We start from the raw sequence: 12,578 nt of genomic DNA on the forward strand, positions 1-12,578 counted from the left end.
CAAACGGCATCACCATGAACTCCTAATGTCCATAACGAGTCTGAAACGCAGTCTTCTCCACGTCCTCCTCTCTAACCCTGACCTGATGGTACCCGGATGTCAGGTCTATCTTGGAGAACCAAGATGTTCCCTGCAACTGATCAAAAAGATCATCTATCCTCGGGAGTGTATAACGGTTCTTCACCGTCAACTTGTTCAACTCCCGGTAGTCAATGCACATCCGGTGTGAACGATCCTTCTTCCTGATGAAGAGGATCGGCACTCCCCACGGAGAACTGCTCGGGCGAATGAACTGATTGCCCAGCAGTTCCTACAGCTGTGATGATAGGTCCTGCATCTCTCGAGGTGCTAACCGGTACGGCGCCTTGGCGATAGAGCCACACCTGGCACTAGGTCGATCCTAAACTTGACCTGCCTCTCCAGAGGCACTCCGGGTAACTCCTTTGGGAATACATCATCAAAATCCTTGACTGTTGGAACCTCTGAAACTGGCATCTGATCCCTGACCTGCATATCCACCACATGCGCTAGATAACCCGCACACCCGTGTTGAATGTACTGTTGATCCTTGGCTAGCATATCGAACTAATATGCATATCCAACTCATACTCAGCATATCAATAACTACTAGGATACCAATCCAATGGGCCGACATTGGTGCCTTAGACCCCTTAGTATCGTAAGAATAACTCACCTCACAAATGTTGAACTGTAGTGATAAGGTCAAACTCTCGAATCACAGCCACGAACTCCACCACCTATAAAGTCAACAGTGAAGGTCAACATTCCATGTTGACCCAGCTAGTCGAGTGTAGCTCACTAACTCGTCAAGTCCTTACAAAACTCGAGAATTCGTGAAAACCCTAGTTGACTCGCCGAGTTTCCAGACAACTCATCGAGTCCATGTGTGTCCAAAAAGTCGGGAAAATCCTAACTAACTCGTTGAGTCATCTCACTGACTCGTCGAGTCCATGCAGAACCAACAACGGTCAATCTTCATCTGACTCGTCGAGTTGACCATGCAACTCGTCGAGTCCCTTTAATCCATTTCCCATTCAGTGATTTTTAAGCTACTCCAAAGCTCCAACTTGTAGATCTAGCTTCCTAAGGCACAGATTCCACGTAAAGTTGCAAACTTTACGTGCATGCAAGGTCTTATACCCTTAGAATACCAAAACCAAGTCTAGAATGAGGTTTAGGGCATGGGGAAGGGTTAATACTAGATAAAGTTAATAGCTTTATGAATTTGGGACCAAAAGGAGTGGAGATCTGAGACCATATCTTCTAGACAAGTTTAAATCCGAGAATGACCTCATTTTGCCCCAAAATGACCATATTCATACATGAGAGAAGATCTAAGAAATGGAAAGCCAAGGTAAAGACTTTTTACCTTCAAATGAATACCAAAATGAGTAGATATTGGATCTACAGGATCCTTCTCATTCCAAGCTTCCAAGTCTTCAAATCTCTTCAAGAAATGCACCAAAACACACTCTTTTAGCCTTACACACTCAAAAATGGAGAGTTAGCTTGCTAGGCTTTGTTTCTGGACAATAGGCCGGTAAGGGAGGCTGGGTAGAGGAGTTAAGGTTCTTTAAATAGGGTGCAAAACCTAAAAATTAGGGTTTTAATAAGCACCTCCTACTCGTTGAGTCAGGGCACTCCAACTCGTCGAGTAGGTCCAATAATCCACGCGCGCTAACCCGCCTCTACACGACGAGTTGGGGCAACGAACTCGTCGAGTAGGTCCATAAACATGTACATAATGCTTTAAAACTTATACCTAGGAGTCGAGTGTTATAAAAATAGACCTAGTTTAGTTTTGAACTGTGATGTATACATGGTGTGGGTATTTAGGGAACTCACTATGCTTTGTGCTTATAGTTTTATAATTATGGTTTCAGGTACTTCCAGTTCGAAAGGAAAGTGTCCGACATAATCGCACCATATCCACCAAAATTCTGCATTTTATGACATAATTTGTACTCTGATAACTATTTTATACTTTATCATGTTTTGATGGGTTTTTGAAATAATTGGATGATGCTCTATTGGTTTTAAAAAATGGAAATTTTACATGGAGATTTTGGGACGTTATAGAAGAAGCTTAACCTCTTCATTCTAAGACGGATTAGAGCGTTCCTTATATCTCTGGAATCGTCATCGCAACCAATTCTTCTTTCGTTAAGGTTATTTGTCCTAGTTATTATTCTATTTTGATGTGTAGTTTAGTCTTATATTATATATATATATATATATATATATATATATATATATATATATATATATATATATATATATATATATATATATATATATATATATAACACTGAAGCACATAAATATATGAATAATCCTTTTTTATTCATTCATAAAAAGATTATAATAGTTGACCAAAGTGATCACAGAATATGACTATTTCTAGCATGAAACACGGTCATTAGAATTTATCTTTTATAGGATGAGGATGTGTTTATGTTAGGTATGTTGTTAGATAGGTAGACTAGTCAGTTTGGAATATGACTATTTCTAGCATGAAACGCGGTCGTTAGAATTTATCCTTTATAGGATGAGGATGTGTTTATGCTGGGTATGTTGTTAGACAGGTAGACTAGTCAGTTTGTTGCATGGTGTTAGATTGTCTATTCATCTGTTGATATATATATATATATATATATATATATATATATATATATATATATATATATATATATATATATATATATATATATATATACACACACACACACACACATCATGTAGCGAGTTAAGGGCGGTCCAACTACGTGTTGTAGGCCAATACACTCAAGCAAGATTAGTTATATGATGAAGGGCGGGCGGACCAGATTTATGTTGAAGGTCGATGCATATCAATTTTGTACTAAAGTTCGAAACGGACCAACTTTATGTTGAAGGCCAGGAGGACCAACTTTATGCTGAAGTCCAAAGGAGTGGACCAACTTTATGCTAAAGGTCGGGGCGGACCAACTTTGTATTGAAAGCGCAAGGGGTGGACCAGTTATATGTTGAAGGTCGGGGTGGACCAGCTTTGTGTTGAAGGCCCAAGGGGCGGACCAATTTTATGCTGAAGGCGAAAGGGGCAGACCAACTTTGTGATAAAGGCCATTGTTTGTATGTATTGTATGTATATTGTTGTCTCTTGTATTTTAGGGAACTTACTATGGTTTGGCTTACATTTGTGGATTAAATTTTTGTAAGTACTTCATAAGATTTTGGGAAGGCGAAGGCATTACTATGCACAAACATCAACAATTTTATGATTTGAGATTTCACGATACGTTTTTTATAACTCTGATTTTCGATTAGGGTTTAAGAACAAATGCTTTTGACTTGATTATATCTTTATGAAAATGTGTGTTTATTCTACATTATAAAAATGAAATTTTATTCTGAAAATCGAGATGTTACAAGATGATACCAAAAGTTATTATAAGGAAGCAACAATATAAATAAATCAAACTTTCAAGGAGGTTGATGAAAAACTTACTGAAACAATATACAATATAGAAAGACAAAAATTGGGAATCATATGATATGATAGATAAAGTTATTGAACAAAGCTATCGAAGATATACAACGCATTCTAAATGTTAATGTCAAACAACGAATTAAAGCAATTGACATATCTAGTGAAGTTCAACTATGCGCCAAATCATTTTTTTAAGATGACGAAAGCCGAAAAGATTTGAAACATGGAAATGATTGTGGATGGCTCAATATCATGATTAGGCTAACTTAATTTATGTTTTTTTTAATTGTTATGAATATTGAATTTGACTCTTTGTACATCCTATATTGGACATAGTTATGTTTTTTAGTCATTACGAATACTGAATTTGGCTTTTTGCACATTGACATAGTTTTTAAAACTACTCTAAATAGTTTTTCAAAATAAGTTAGCTTATAAGCTACTTTTTGGCGTACCAAACACGACAACATAAAAAAAGCTCGAAAAATAAGTTAGTTTATCAGTTACCTATGTCGCGTCAAACACACCAAACCTCTTTGGTCAATTTTTGCTAATGTGGCAATTGACTTGGTCAAAATCTATAAAAAGCAAAGGCTAACCAAGAACAAGATGAAGATGAAATGGTGGGATGCAATTTTTTTTCTTTTTGCTGTTGAGTTCCCATGATTGTCATCATCTTTGAAATCAAAACTTATTTTGATCGAGTACAAAAAAAATAAGCATAAACATTCACTAAAATATGGATCTATATCCAAATTAAATATTAAAATCGTGGTATAATTTAGTAGCACACACTTACTCAAAAAGACTACAGGGTTGTTTCTATTTGAGGACAGAATGACCTAATGTATTAAAAAATTTAAGTACTGCCTTTTTCTTCTCAACTTCTTTGAAGTTACAATTGATGAACACTGTGCAAATTGTTTGTCGGAATATAAAGGTTAAAAATGTCATTTAGTCTCATATAGACGGTTTATTCATATATTTCAATCTAGAAAAAAACAATCTTCTAAGAGGAAAATGGAGTTAAAGGTCTTTCATCCCTGAAACTAAATCTTTGGACTATAATGAATGTAACATTTGATAAAAGCTTGCAATCACAATTCATCAAGTCAATTGTAAAACAAATGGGTTAATGTTTGAAATGTTACGTGTGCAATTGAAAACAAAGAGGTGTAGCCATTTTTAGAAAGGAGGAAACAAAAAATTCACTCTTCAGCATTGATTCCAAATATGCGAACCTTGTGCATGTGTGGAAATTTGGCAAGAACTAACACAAAAACTGCAAGGGTGTTTAAGAGCAGCATTGGGTTCTGGTAGTTTGTTGTGTGAGATGCTATCAAGTACCTGCATCCACATATAATCACCATAGACCCCCAATCAAACTACTGGAAGAAGATTAACATGAAGAAAAAAGGAAACTAATAAAAACACAGATTGAAAGGTGAAGAAAATAAAGAAAACTTACAGGACCAAAGGGACAAGAGTAAGAAATTTCCTGTTGCGTGTGAGCTGTTTGCCACTATCAATCTGCTCCCACCATGTCAGCCTGTTGTAGATTCCCTGGTCATCAGCAAAAGGTGTTCCCTTTTTCCAGTGGAAGAAATGGTATGTCATCTGATTGATAAAAACACAAATTAGCAATCATAATATCAGTCCACTCACAAGCATGCATAGAGCATAGGTCAGAAACTTTTTAAACCTACTCTATAGTCTCTCAATAAATAGTGTGCAAATTATGACAGAAATGCATTAGAAGCTCAATGTTGAAAGTTTGTGGCTGATAACTCCATCAAGAGTATCACAGGCACAAATGGATAACTAAGGAATTTCAACAACATCAAGAACACTGTGTAAGGGTACATACATTGATACCAGTTTAAAGTCTTTGCTAAGCTTTTGAATTAAGTTACTCTGCCTGACAATGAATACAGGCTGACACATCAACTTGGAATTTCATCTCCATAGTCTATACACAGCATAGATACACAGCTTATTGATGATATCGATATCATATAGATTATAAAGATGCTTATACATAAGGAAAAGCTATAACCAATTATAATGTGCATATTAGTAGGTGTACAATGAGTTGCAAAGTATGTCAGAAAGTGTTCTTAGCTTATGAACATCTTGAGATGAAGTCCAAACCCTAACGAGAAGTTATTGATCATTTGAATTTTGAAGTACCAAAACACGACCTAAGAAACTCGAGAACATGCTTGCAACTATCAGAAGCACAATATAAACTCTAGTATACACCTAAATCCATCTATACATCAACATCAGTTCTATAACAACAATCAAAACATTGATAAATCGGATCAGGCAAGCTGAACAGAGGATTCGGTCTCTAAACCCTAAATCATGAGCTCATCGAGACAGAGCAAATTGACTCTAACACAATCGTAATCAGGTAATCACGGATGTAAAAGAAGAGAAACAGAAAGACGTACCACAGCGTGAGAGAGATTGACGATGGTCCAAGCCATGCCAGGAGAACAACCGAAAACGGAGAGAACGGCTAGCCAAGCAAAGAAGAGGATGAGTATGTAGGTGATCCAGACGCCGGGGTACGTGAACCACTCCGTATTCCTGTTGAGATCCGTCGGCGGCGCCGCCTGTACATACAAATTCGCCATCTATCGGGAATTAGGTCAAGTTTTGATACAAAGACTGGTGAAATCGTTGTGACTTGTGGATGCTCCATCGTATGTGTAGTTGTTGACGGTCTGCTCTGCGTGTTGAGGGTGATGGGATGATTGCTCGTTGACGATGCATATTATTGACAGCATAAATCTAGTAAAACAAAAGGTAACAATTTATTCGGTGCTTTCAAACATGGAGAATGTGCAAGTAAATCTACATAAATCGATTTCAATTAACATAATTTACGTCCATCACAAAAGCATTTAATAGAAATTACCTATTTGATGTGTTCCGGAAAAATAATATTTATGTCCAGAATTAAAATATTTTTCTATATATTTGGGACTTAAATTTCGGATTAGGAAAAAAAAAAAAAAATTTGGAAATTCAAGAAAAAAAAAATTCAAAATCCGATAAATAATTTTGAATTTCCGAGTAACGTTTTTATTGAAATCTATTAATATATATATATATATATATATATATATATATAACAAATGATCTACTCTAATAAATGAAGATTCATTTTGTTATATGTTAATCTCTCATAAGTTTTGATACTTGTTATTTTGTGGTATTTTTTAAATAAATAATATCTACATATCAATTTTTAGTTTTTTTTTTTAATTTTTAAAATTAAAAAACCATATAATACATATATTTATATAAGTAAAATATTAAATGTAATAAATATGATTATAAATTGCAATAAATATATTTGTCCTTCTTTATTTTAAAATTACTTTTAAAAATACTTAATGTTTACATTTTGATATTTAATATTTTTTTAATTTACCAATGTAATAAATGGATGTCACACCTAGTAATTAGATATAATAAGATGTTTAAAATAAATATATTTGGTAAATATTATGACTAATGTTGTAAACGAACACGAACGGAGATTTGTTTATGTTTGTTTATTTAAGTTAGCTGAACAAATCAACGAACACGGACGTATAAATGAATGGTTATTTTTGTTCATATTCGTTCATTTAACAAATTACATTGTTCATATTTGTTCGTTTATATTCGTGAACATGCTAAACAAACATAAAATGAATAAAGATAAACAAACATAACTGAACATATAATATAATAATGTAATCAAACACAATTAAGTATATATTAAAATGAAAGGAACCCATATGAACTAATATAAACGAACGTTCACGAATATAATTGAACAAACAAGATCATTGTTGTTCATGTTCATTCGTTTAACTAAATAAACAGAAATTTGTATTCATGTTCATTCATTTATTAAATAAACGAACTCCCCGTCAAACGGTTCACTGAACGTTCAGTTTCTTTTACAGCCTAATGATGAGAGTGTGAAATATGTAATACTAAAAAAGTCTAACACAATAATTTCACATCATCATTGCCGTGGTGTTTTTTTTTTTCTTTTTCATATTTGGTTTGGGTCAACTTAAAAAGACCATATAGACCATATGATCTTTACTGATTATTTTTATTTTTTTATAGTTTTCAAACCGTTGATGTTAATTTGTTTCTTTTATTGTTACAAAATTAACTAAGGTGCAACCCATTTAAAACTTATGTACAACCACACACGTATACCACAATAACACGTTCAGAATGTTGCGATGACCATGACCATTCTCTCGCAAGTTTAGGTCCTGTTTGATATACATCTGACCGAGTCAAGTCAGACATTTTTGGTTGACTCGGTCAGCTAAAAGTGTTTAATTAGCAAAATTTTGGTGGTTGATTCGGTCAGCAAGGTCTGAGTGAGAAAGAGATGGAAGGAATAAAGGTTTTACAGCACTACCCTTAGGTTTACAAAATCATTTCTTTTCCACTATTCTAGAAGCTTTTTTGGTTATATTTACTCAAATACTTTATATAATGTGTAATGTTGGTTATTATTATTATTATTATTATATCGCATAAAAACAAATAGCATATCAGGGTAAAATAGTCATTTTGCATCGGTCAGCACGTTCAGTCAGATATAAAATCAAACAGTATGATTTCTTACTCAGTAAGAATTTCTTACTCAGACAGACATTTCTCAATCAGCAACTATCAAACGTAGCCTTACTCTCCCTCTCTCTTTCTTCTTCTTCCGTCATCACATTAGGCAAACACCACCGCTCACCTCACCAAAATCAAAATTAAACATAAAACAAAAATAAAACGTGGAACTTAAAAATTGATGAACCACAAAAACCAAACCTAATGCAAACGTCCCATTTCAGAAAAGTTAAATCTAGAAAAAAACCGAAAGCGACACAAACCTAATGTAAACCTAAAGCGACACAAACCTAATGCCTCCCTCTATATGGAATGGAATTTATGTTGATGGCTTGTTAGATAGAACAAAAGACAAGATTCCACCTCTTAAAATGCAAGATTCTACCAAAAGAAGAAGACATCGTGAAACTGGACTCCACCGTGTCTATTTCAATTATGCATAAAATGTTTGTGCTTTTTGAGTTATCAAAATCTGCAACTCTTAAAATGCAAGACTCCACCAATTCGCTTTCTTTATAGTAGAAATAGAAATAAATATACAAAAACTACATATGACTACCATTGAAGCATCTAATTAACAGATCATTTCATGTTTCAAAGTAAATATATATGGCAATAGCATCACCATTAATAAGAAACAATCCAGGAACTCAATAAAAAAAGGCTTCAATTAGCAACAAGAAATTGCAAACAACTCAACAATTAAATCTTTCTTGTAACCTTTTCAACATATCATAAACTTACAACCACAATAACAACCAGTTTCAGTTTGTGATCACAAGCTCACAGTAGTTTTACTTTTACCAACTCTATCCAACCCCTCCAACAATCTTCTTTTGGCAGATTTAGTCCTATAACACCAAATTTCAAAAGCTTCACTCAAATCAGGATACTTCACTTGCTCTTTCTCCCCACTCATCCAGTCTGCTAAAATATCCGCCTGATCATTCGATGGAAGTGCTGATAACAATGCCACAATTGCCCCTTCAATACTTTGACACAAATCATCATCCATTTTGTAAACAAATCCACTCTCATTATCTCCAATAGAATCAAGAACTGGTTTCATTTTTCTGATATATGGAAGCCATGTTTTCACCAACTCCACTCTACGTACAGCTGGCATGATCACATTCCCATATCCAACCGCATCCAAAACCTTCCCTGTTAACTCTATAATCTTCAATTTCAAATCCCACATTCCATTTTTCAAAATCTTGTCATCCATAATCCCAATCACTCTATCTGAAAGGTCAATCCATTGGTCAACAAACTCTTTCATGAGCTCCATTTTGGAAAGAATGTTGCAAATCCATCCAAGATCCGAAAGCAACTGCATTACTTTCTTCTCTGCAACTTCATATTCGGTATCTGAAAGTAAACAAGACAACTCTTTTTCAAATGAAGAAGAAATGTTCATGAGTCCTTTCTTTGACTCTGATTTGACTTCTTCATCTGCTATGACTAAAGGGATCTCTTCATCATCATCACCTAACATGTACTCCAATTGTTCTTGAGCTGAAGTTTTCAACTCATCGCCAAATGGAGCTGATGGAGAAACAATTGAGGTGGCAAAACGGATAGCAGAAAGGAAAACGTTTTTTGTAGAGGAAAAGTCAACAGGGTCAACCCTAGCTAAAATAGGCATTGCTAATGGACCCAGTTTAGGAACCACTTTCAAGATTAATTCTTCTTCTTTATCTTCCCATGGGACAGCTTCTAAATACTGAACACAGCTTTCGATGATTTCGTGACAGTTGAATTCTGTCGCTAATTCAAGAACACCAAGAGCAGAGTGGAAAGAATTCCAAGATTCTAACAGAGAATCTTTGGGAAGATAGAGGCGTTTCAAGAGGTCAACATGGTGTTCATAGTTGGAATCTAAGCAGTATATATCGATAGAATCACCACAATTTGGATCAGAAAGTGTATCTGCAAAATATTTGCTTTTATCTTTGAGGATTGATGAATGCAAATGGAACACTTCGGGTCTTCCTTTGGTGTTTCTTAGACGAATGGTGACATCACTTGTGTTTATGTCGTTAAGCTTGAAGGAGAATAGTTTCCAAGTTTCCATGTGTTGGATAAGTAGCTACCAATTTCATGCTTTCTACAATGAAAATCAAAATGCACCTGTTAAAATTGAAGGATTTGTATTGGTAATTTGGTATTGAAGTTGAAATCATAATGTAGTTTGCTAACTTTGTAACATAAAAAGGGAAAAGAAATGTAAGTGTAGATAATTGGTTCATATATGAGTTAAGAAAGAGATCATACATAGAAATTTCATATACAGCATGAGTGACTCAATTGATAATTAAAGAGAAAGTGAGAAACCAAATCTCACATATAGCAATGTTATAACTAGATAGATTTTTTTTTATTTTTTGCATAAAAAATCTTGCTACTTGTTCTTCAACAGTCATAGGTTGAGTTGCTTGAAGACCACCAACACTTTGTGTCTTGTGATATAACAAGATTCGTTCAAGCAAATGATCGAATACTTAATGGCAAAATTAATGAATATTCAAGGAATTGTCAACTGCAACTTCCTCTTGAATAACAAAAATAGAAAGTGGCACAGACTATTTTTAATGTTTTGAACTTGGCTGAAATCCCAGCAACAATCAAAGACTAGTAAAATATTATGAATAAATATAGATTTGAAACCTTTTTTGGCGATTCAAACCCCTGATTTACGCAATTCAGCAAACACATGGTAGGCAATATAAAATGTTTGTTTAATTATCCCCATCTACTAATTGTTTTTCACTGCACACTAAAACAAAGCACATAGCATCTGATTTCAGCATAACATCAAGAACATATGATCTCAGAAAAATGAACATTTCAAACTTTAATCTTTTCAGAAAGAAAAAAAAAAAAAAAAAGTTCAGCTGTGATTTTCAAGCACATCAGAATAAACCTCATACGATTTCAGCATCAGGAAAAAAAGAACTGACCATCTACATCAAGAAACGAAAATCTTACTTCGGAAGAAAAAAAAAGCCCTAGTATCTTGAACTCGATTTTCAGAGGAAGAAATAAAAGAAAACAAACATCTGATAGTCGATTTTCAGGGGGAATAACATCTTCAACTCGATTTTCAGATGAAAAGAAAAGCAAAACCCTTACCTGCAGAAGCTAGCGGATGCGGGGCTAGTGAGGCTGCCGGAGGTGGAGGGGGAGCGAGCGGTGGCAGCTTTGCAGAATGGAGGGAGGCGGACGCGATATTGAAGATGGAGGAGAAAGGGGTATACGGGAGAAGATTTGGGCGTCGAAGGCTTCTGGTGTTTTTAGGGCATAATTGGTTTTTCTCAGATACGCAAACACATTGAACTTTTAAGAGGTAAATAAAGAATCAAGTGGTATTTTTTCTATGTCTAAAAATTAAGAGGTTGCTTTTTTATTTTTCAATTAAAAAAGGGCCTATTAAACATGAACTTCGAAAAGGAGAATGCTAAAAAGGTGTTGTGGGATGGAACAAGTACGTTGTACTTGTAATATTCAAAGGTTTATATTCACATTATACAATTATATGATCGACACAAGTTCATTGTTGTAACCAACATGTAAACAATCAACACAACTTGAATGAATATGTTGATCACAACCAAGTCCATTTAAGCAATTAAAACAAAATGAACATATATTTTGATCATGTGATCGAGAAAACCCTATTTACGGGTAATTTTTGTAAACGCCTAAACTAACATTGGATACGAAGGTACGATCTTCATCATCAAAGTAAAACGAAAGCTTAAGGAAAGAGAATCCAAATATTCATAAAATGCAAATTTAAACATTGACAAAAACAATCGATATTCGGAGAGCAAGAATTGAATGTTACCTTATTAAAGCATTGATTCCCCAAACATAGTGAACGGGGAAGATTGTTCTAACATTAAAGCAAGAAGGTAATTTTATGAAATGAGTATCAAAGAATGAAGTTGAATCGAGATGGGTTGAAGATAGGTAATCAAATGGATAAACATAAGTGAGCTATAAATTAGGGTTTGGTGTGATGACAATTGCTTTGGTTTGCAGAAGAGATATCCATGTGTCCATGGGAGGACAACAATACACTAGAAAAGGATAAACACTAAAATGACAAAAACAAAATATCCATGCTTTTAAATAGATTATTGGCTAATGCAAGTGTCTTTTTTTGTCTTTGATTGGAAAATTAAGCATTAAACTTTGAGTTGCCAATAATAACTCAAAGATAAAACACCCTTCACCCTTCTTTTAATGGAAGATTACCATAGTACCTACTTTATCTATTAAAATAACAATATTATTATTATAGCTTGTATTTGATAGAATTAAAAAAAGGGTTATTTGTTCAAGAAAGCAAAAGTAATAATTAATAAAGAAAGTATGGATACATATGAATGAGGGTTGGTTCATTACTTCATGATGTATTGGCCATCCAGGT

General features: G+C 34.3%; 1 protein-coding gene and 1 pseudogene across 8 annotated transcripts; both read right to left on the reverse strand.

The window, feature by feature from the left end:
- Positions 1-4,546: 4,546 nt before the first annotated feature.
- Positions 4,547-6,263, reverse strand: LOC145034480 (uncharacterized). Its single transcript, XM_078982903.1, has 3 exons — positions 5,947-6,263; positions 4,959-5,107; positions 4,547-4,837 (listed from the first exon to the last, which is right to left on the reverse strand). Exons 1-3 carry the CDS (start codon positions 6,130-6,132, stop codon positions 4,699-4,701), a joined length of 474 nt encoding a protein of 157 aa, XP_078839029.1. The 5' UTR covers positions 6,133-6,263; the 3' UTR covers positions 4,547-4,698.
- A 2,527-nt stretch (positions 6,264-8,790) lies between these two features.
- Positions 8,791-12,224, reverse strand: LOC145034481 (BTB/POZ domain-containing protein At3g05675 pseudogene; annotated as a pseudogene). 7 transcript variants are annotated; one of them, XR_013678080.1, is made up of 3 exons: positions 11,991-12,224; positions 10,811-10,919; positions 8,791-10,250 (listed from the first exon to the last, which is right to left on the reverse strand). The product of XR_013678080.1 is annotated as a BTB/POZ domain-containing protein At3g05675 pseudogene, transcript variant X3 (transcript). The 7 variants fall into 7 exon arrangements; XR_013678081.1 differs by lacking the exon at positions 11,991-12,224 and adding an exon at positions 11,276-11,492 and having other exon boundaries at positions 10,811-10,912; XR_013678078.1 differs by lacking the exon at positions 11,991-12,224 and adding an exon at positions 11,276-11,492.
- Between the last annotated feature and the right edge of the window lie 354 nt (positions 12,225-12,578).

The sequence above is a fragment of the Lactuca saligna genome, chromosome 3, assembly GCF_052625555.1.
Source record: "Lactuca saligna cultivar CGN05327 chromosome 3, ASM5262555v1, whole genome shotgun sequence".
NCBI classification, from domain to species: domain Eukaryota; kingdom Viridiplantae; phylum Streptophyta; class Magnoliopsida; order Asterales; family Asteraceae; genus Lactuca; species Lactuca saligna.

Coding starts and splice junctions, on each gene's coding strand:
- LOC145034480 (XM_078982903.1), bottom strand. CDS start 6,132: ATGGCGAATTTGTATGTACAGGCGGCGCCGCCGACGGATCTCAACAGG. Junction 5,108..5,946: donor TCAATCTCTCTCACGCTGTG/GTACGTCTTTCT, acceptor TTTATCAATCAG/ATGACATACCATTTCTTCCA. Junction 4,838..4,958: donor ACTCTTGTCCCTTTGGTCCT/GTAAGTTTTCTT, acceptor ATGTGGATGCAG/GTACTTGATAGCATCTCACA.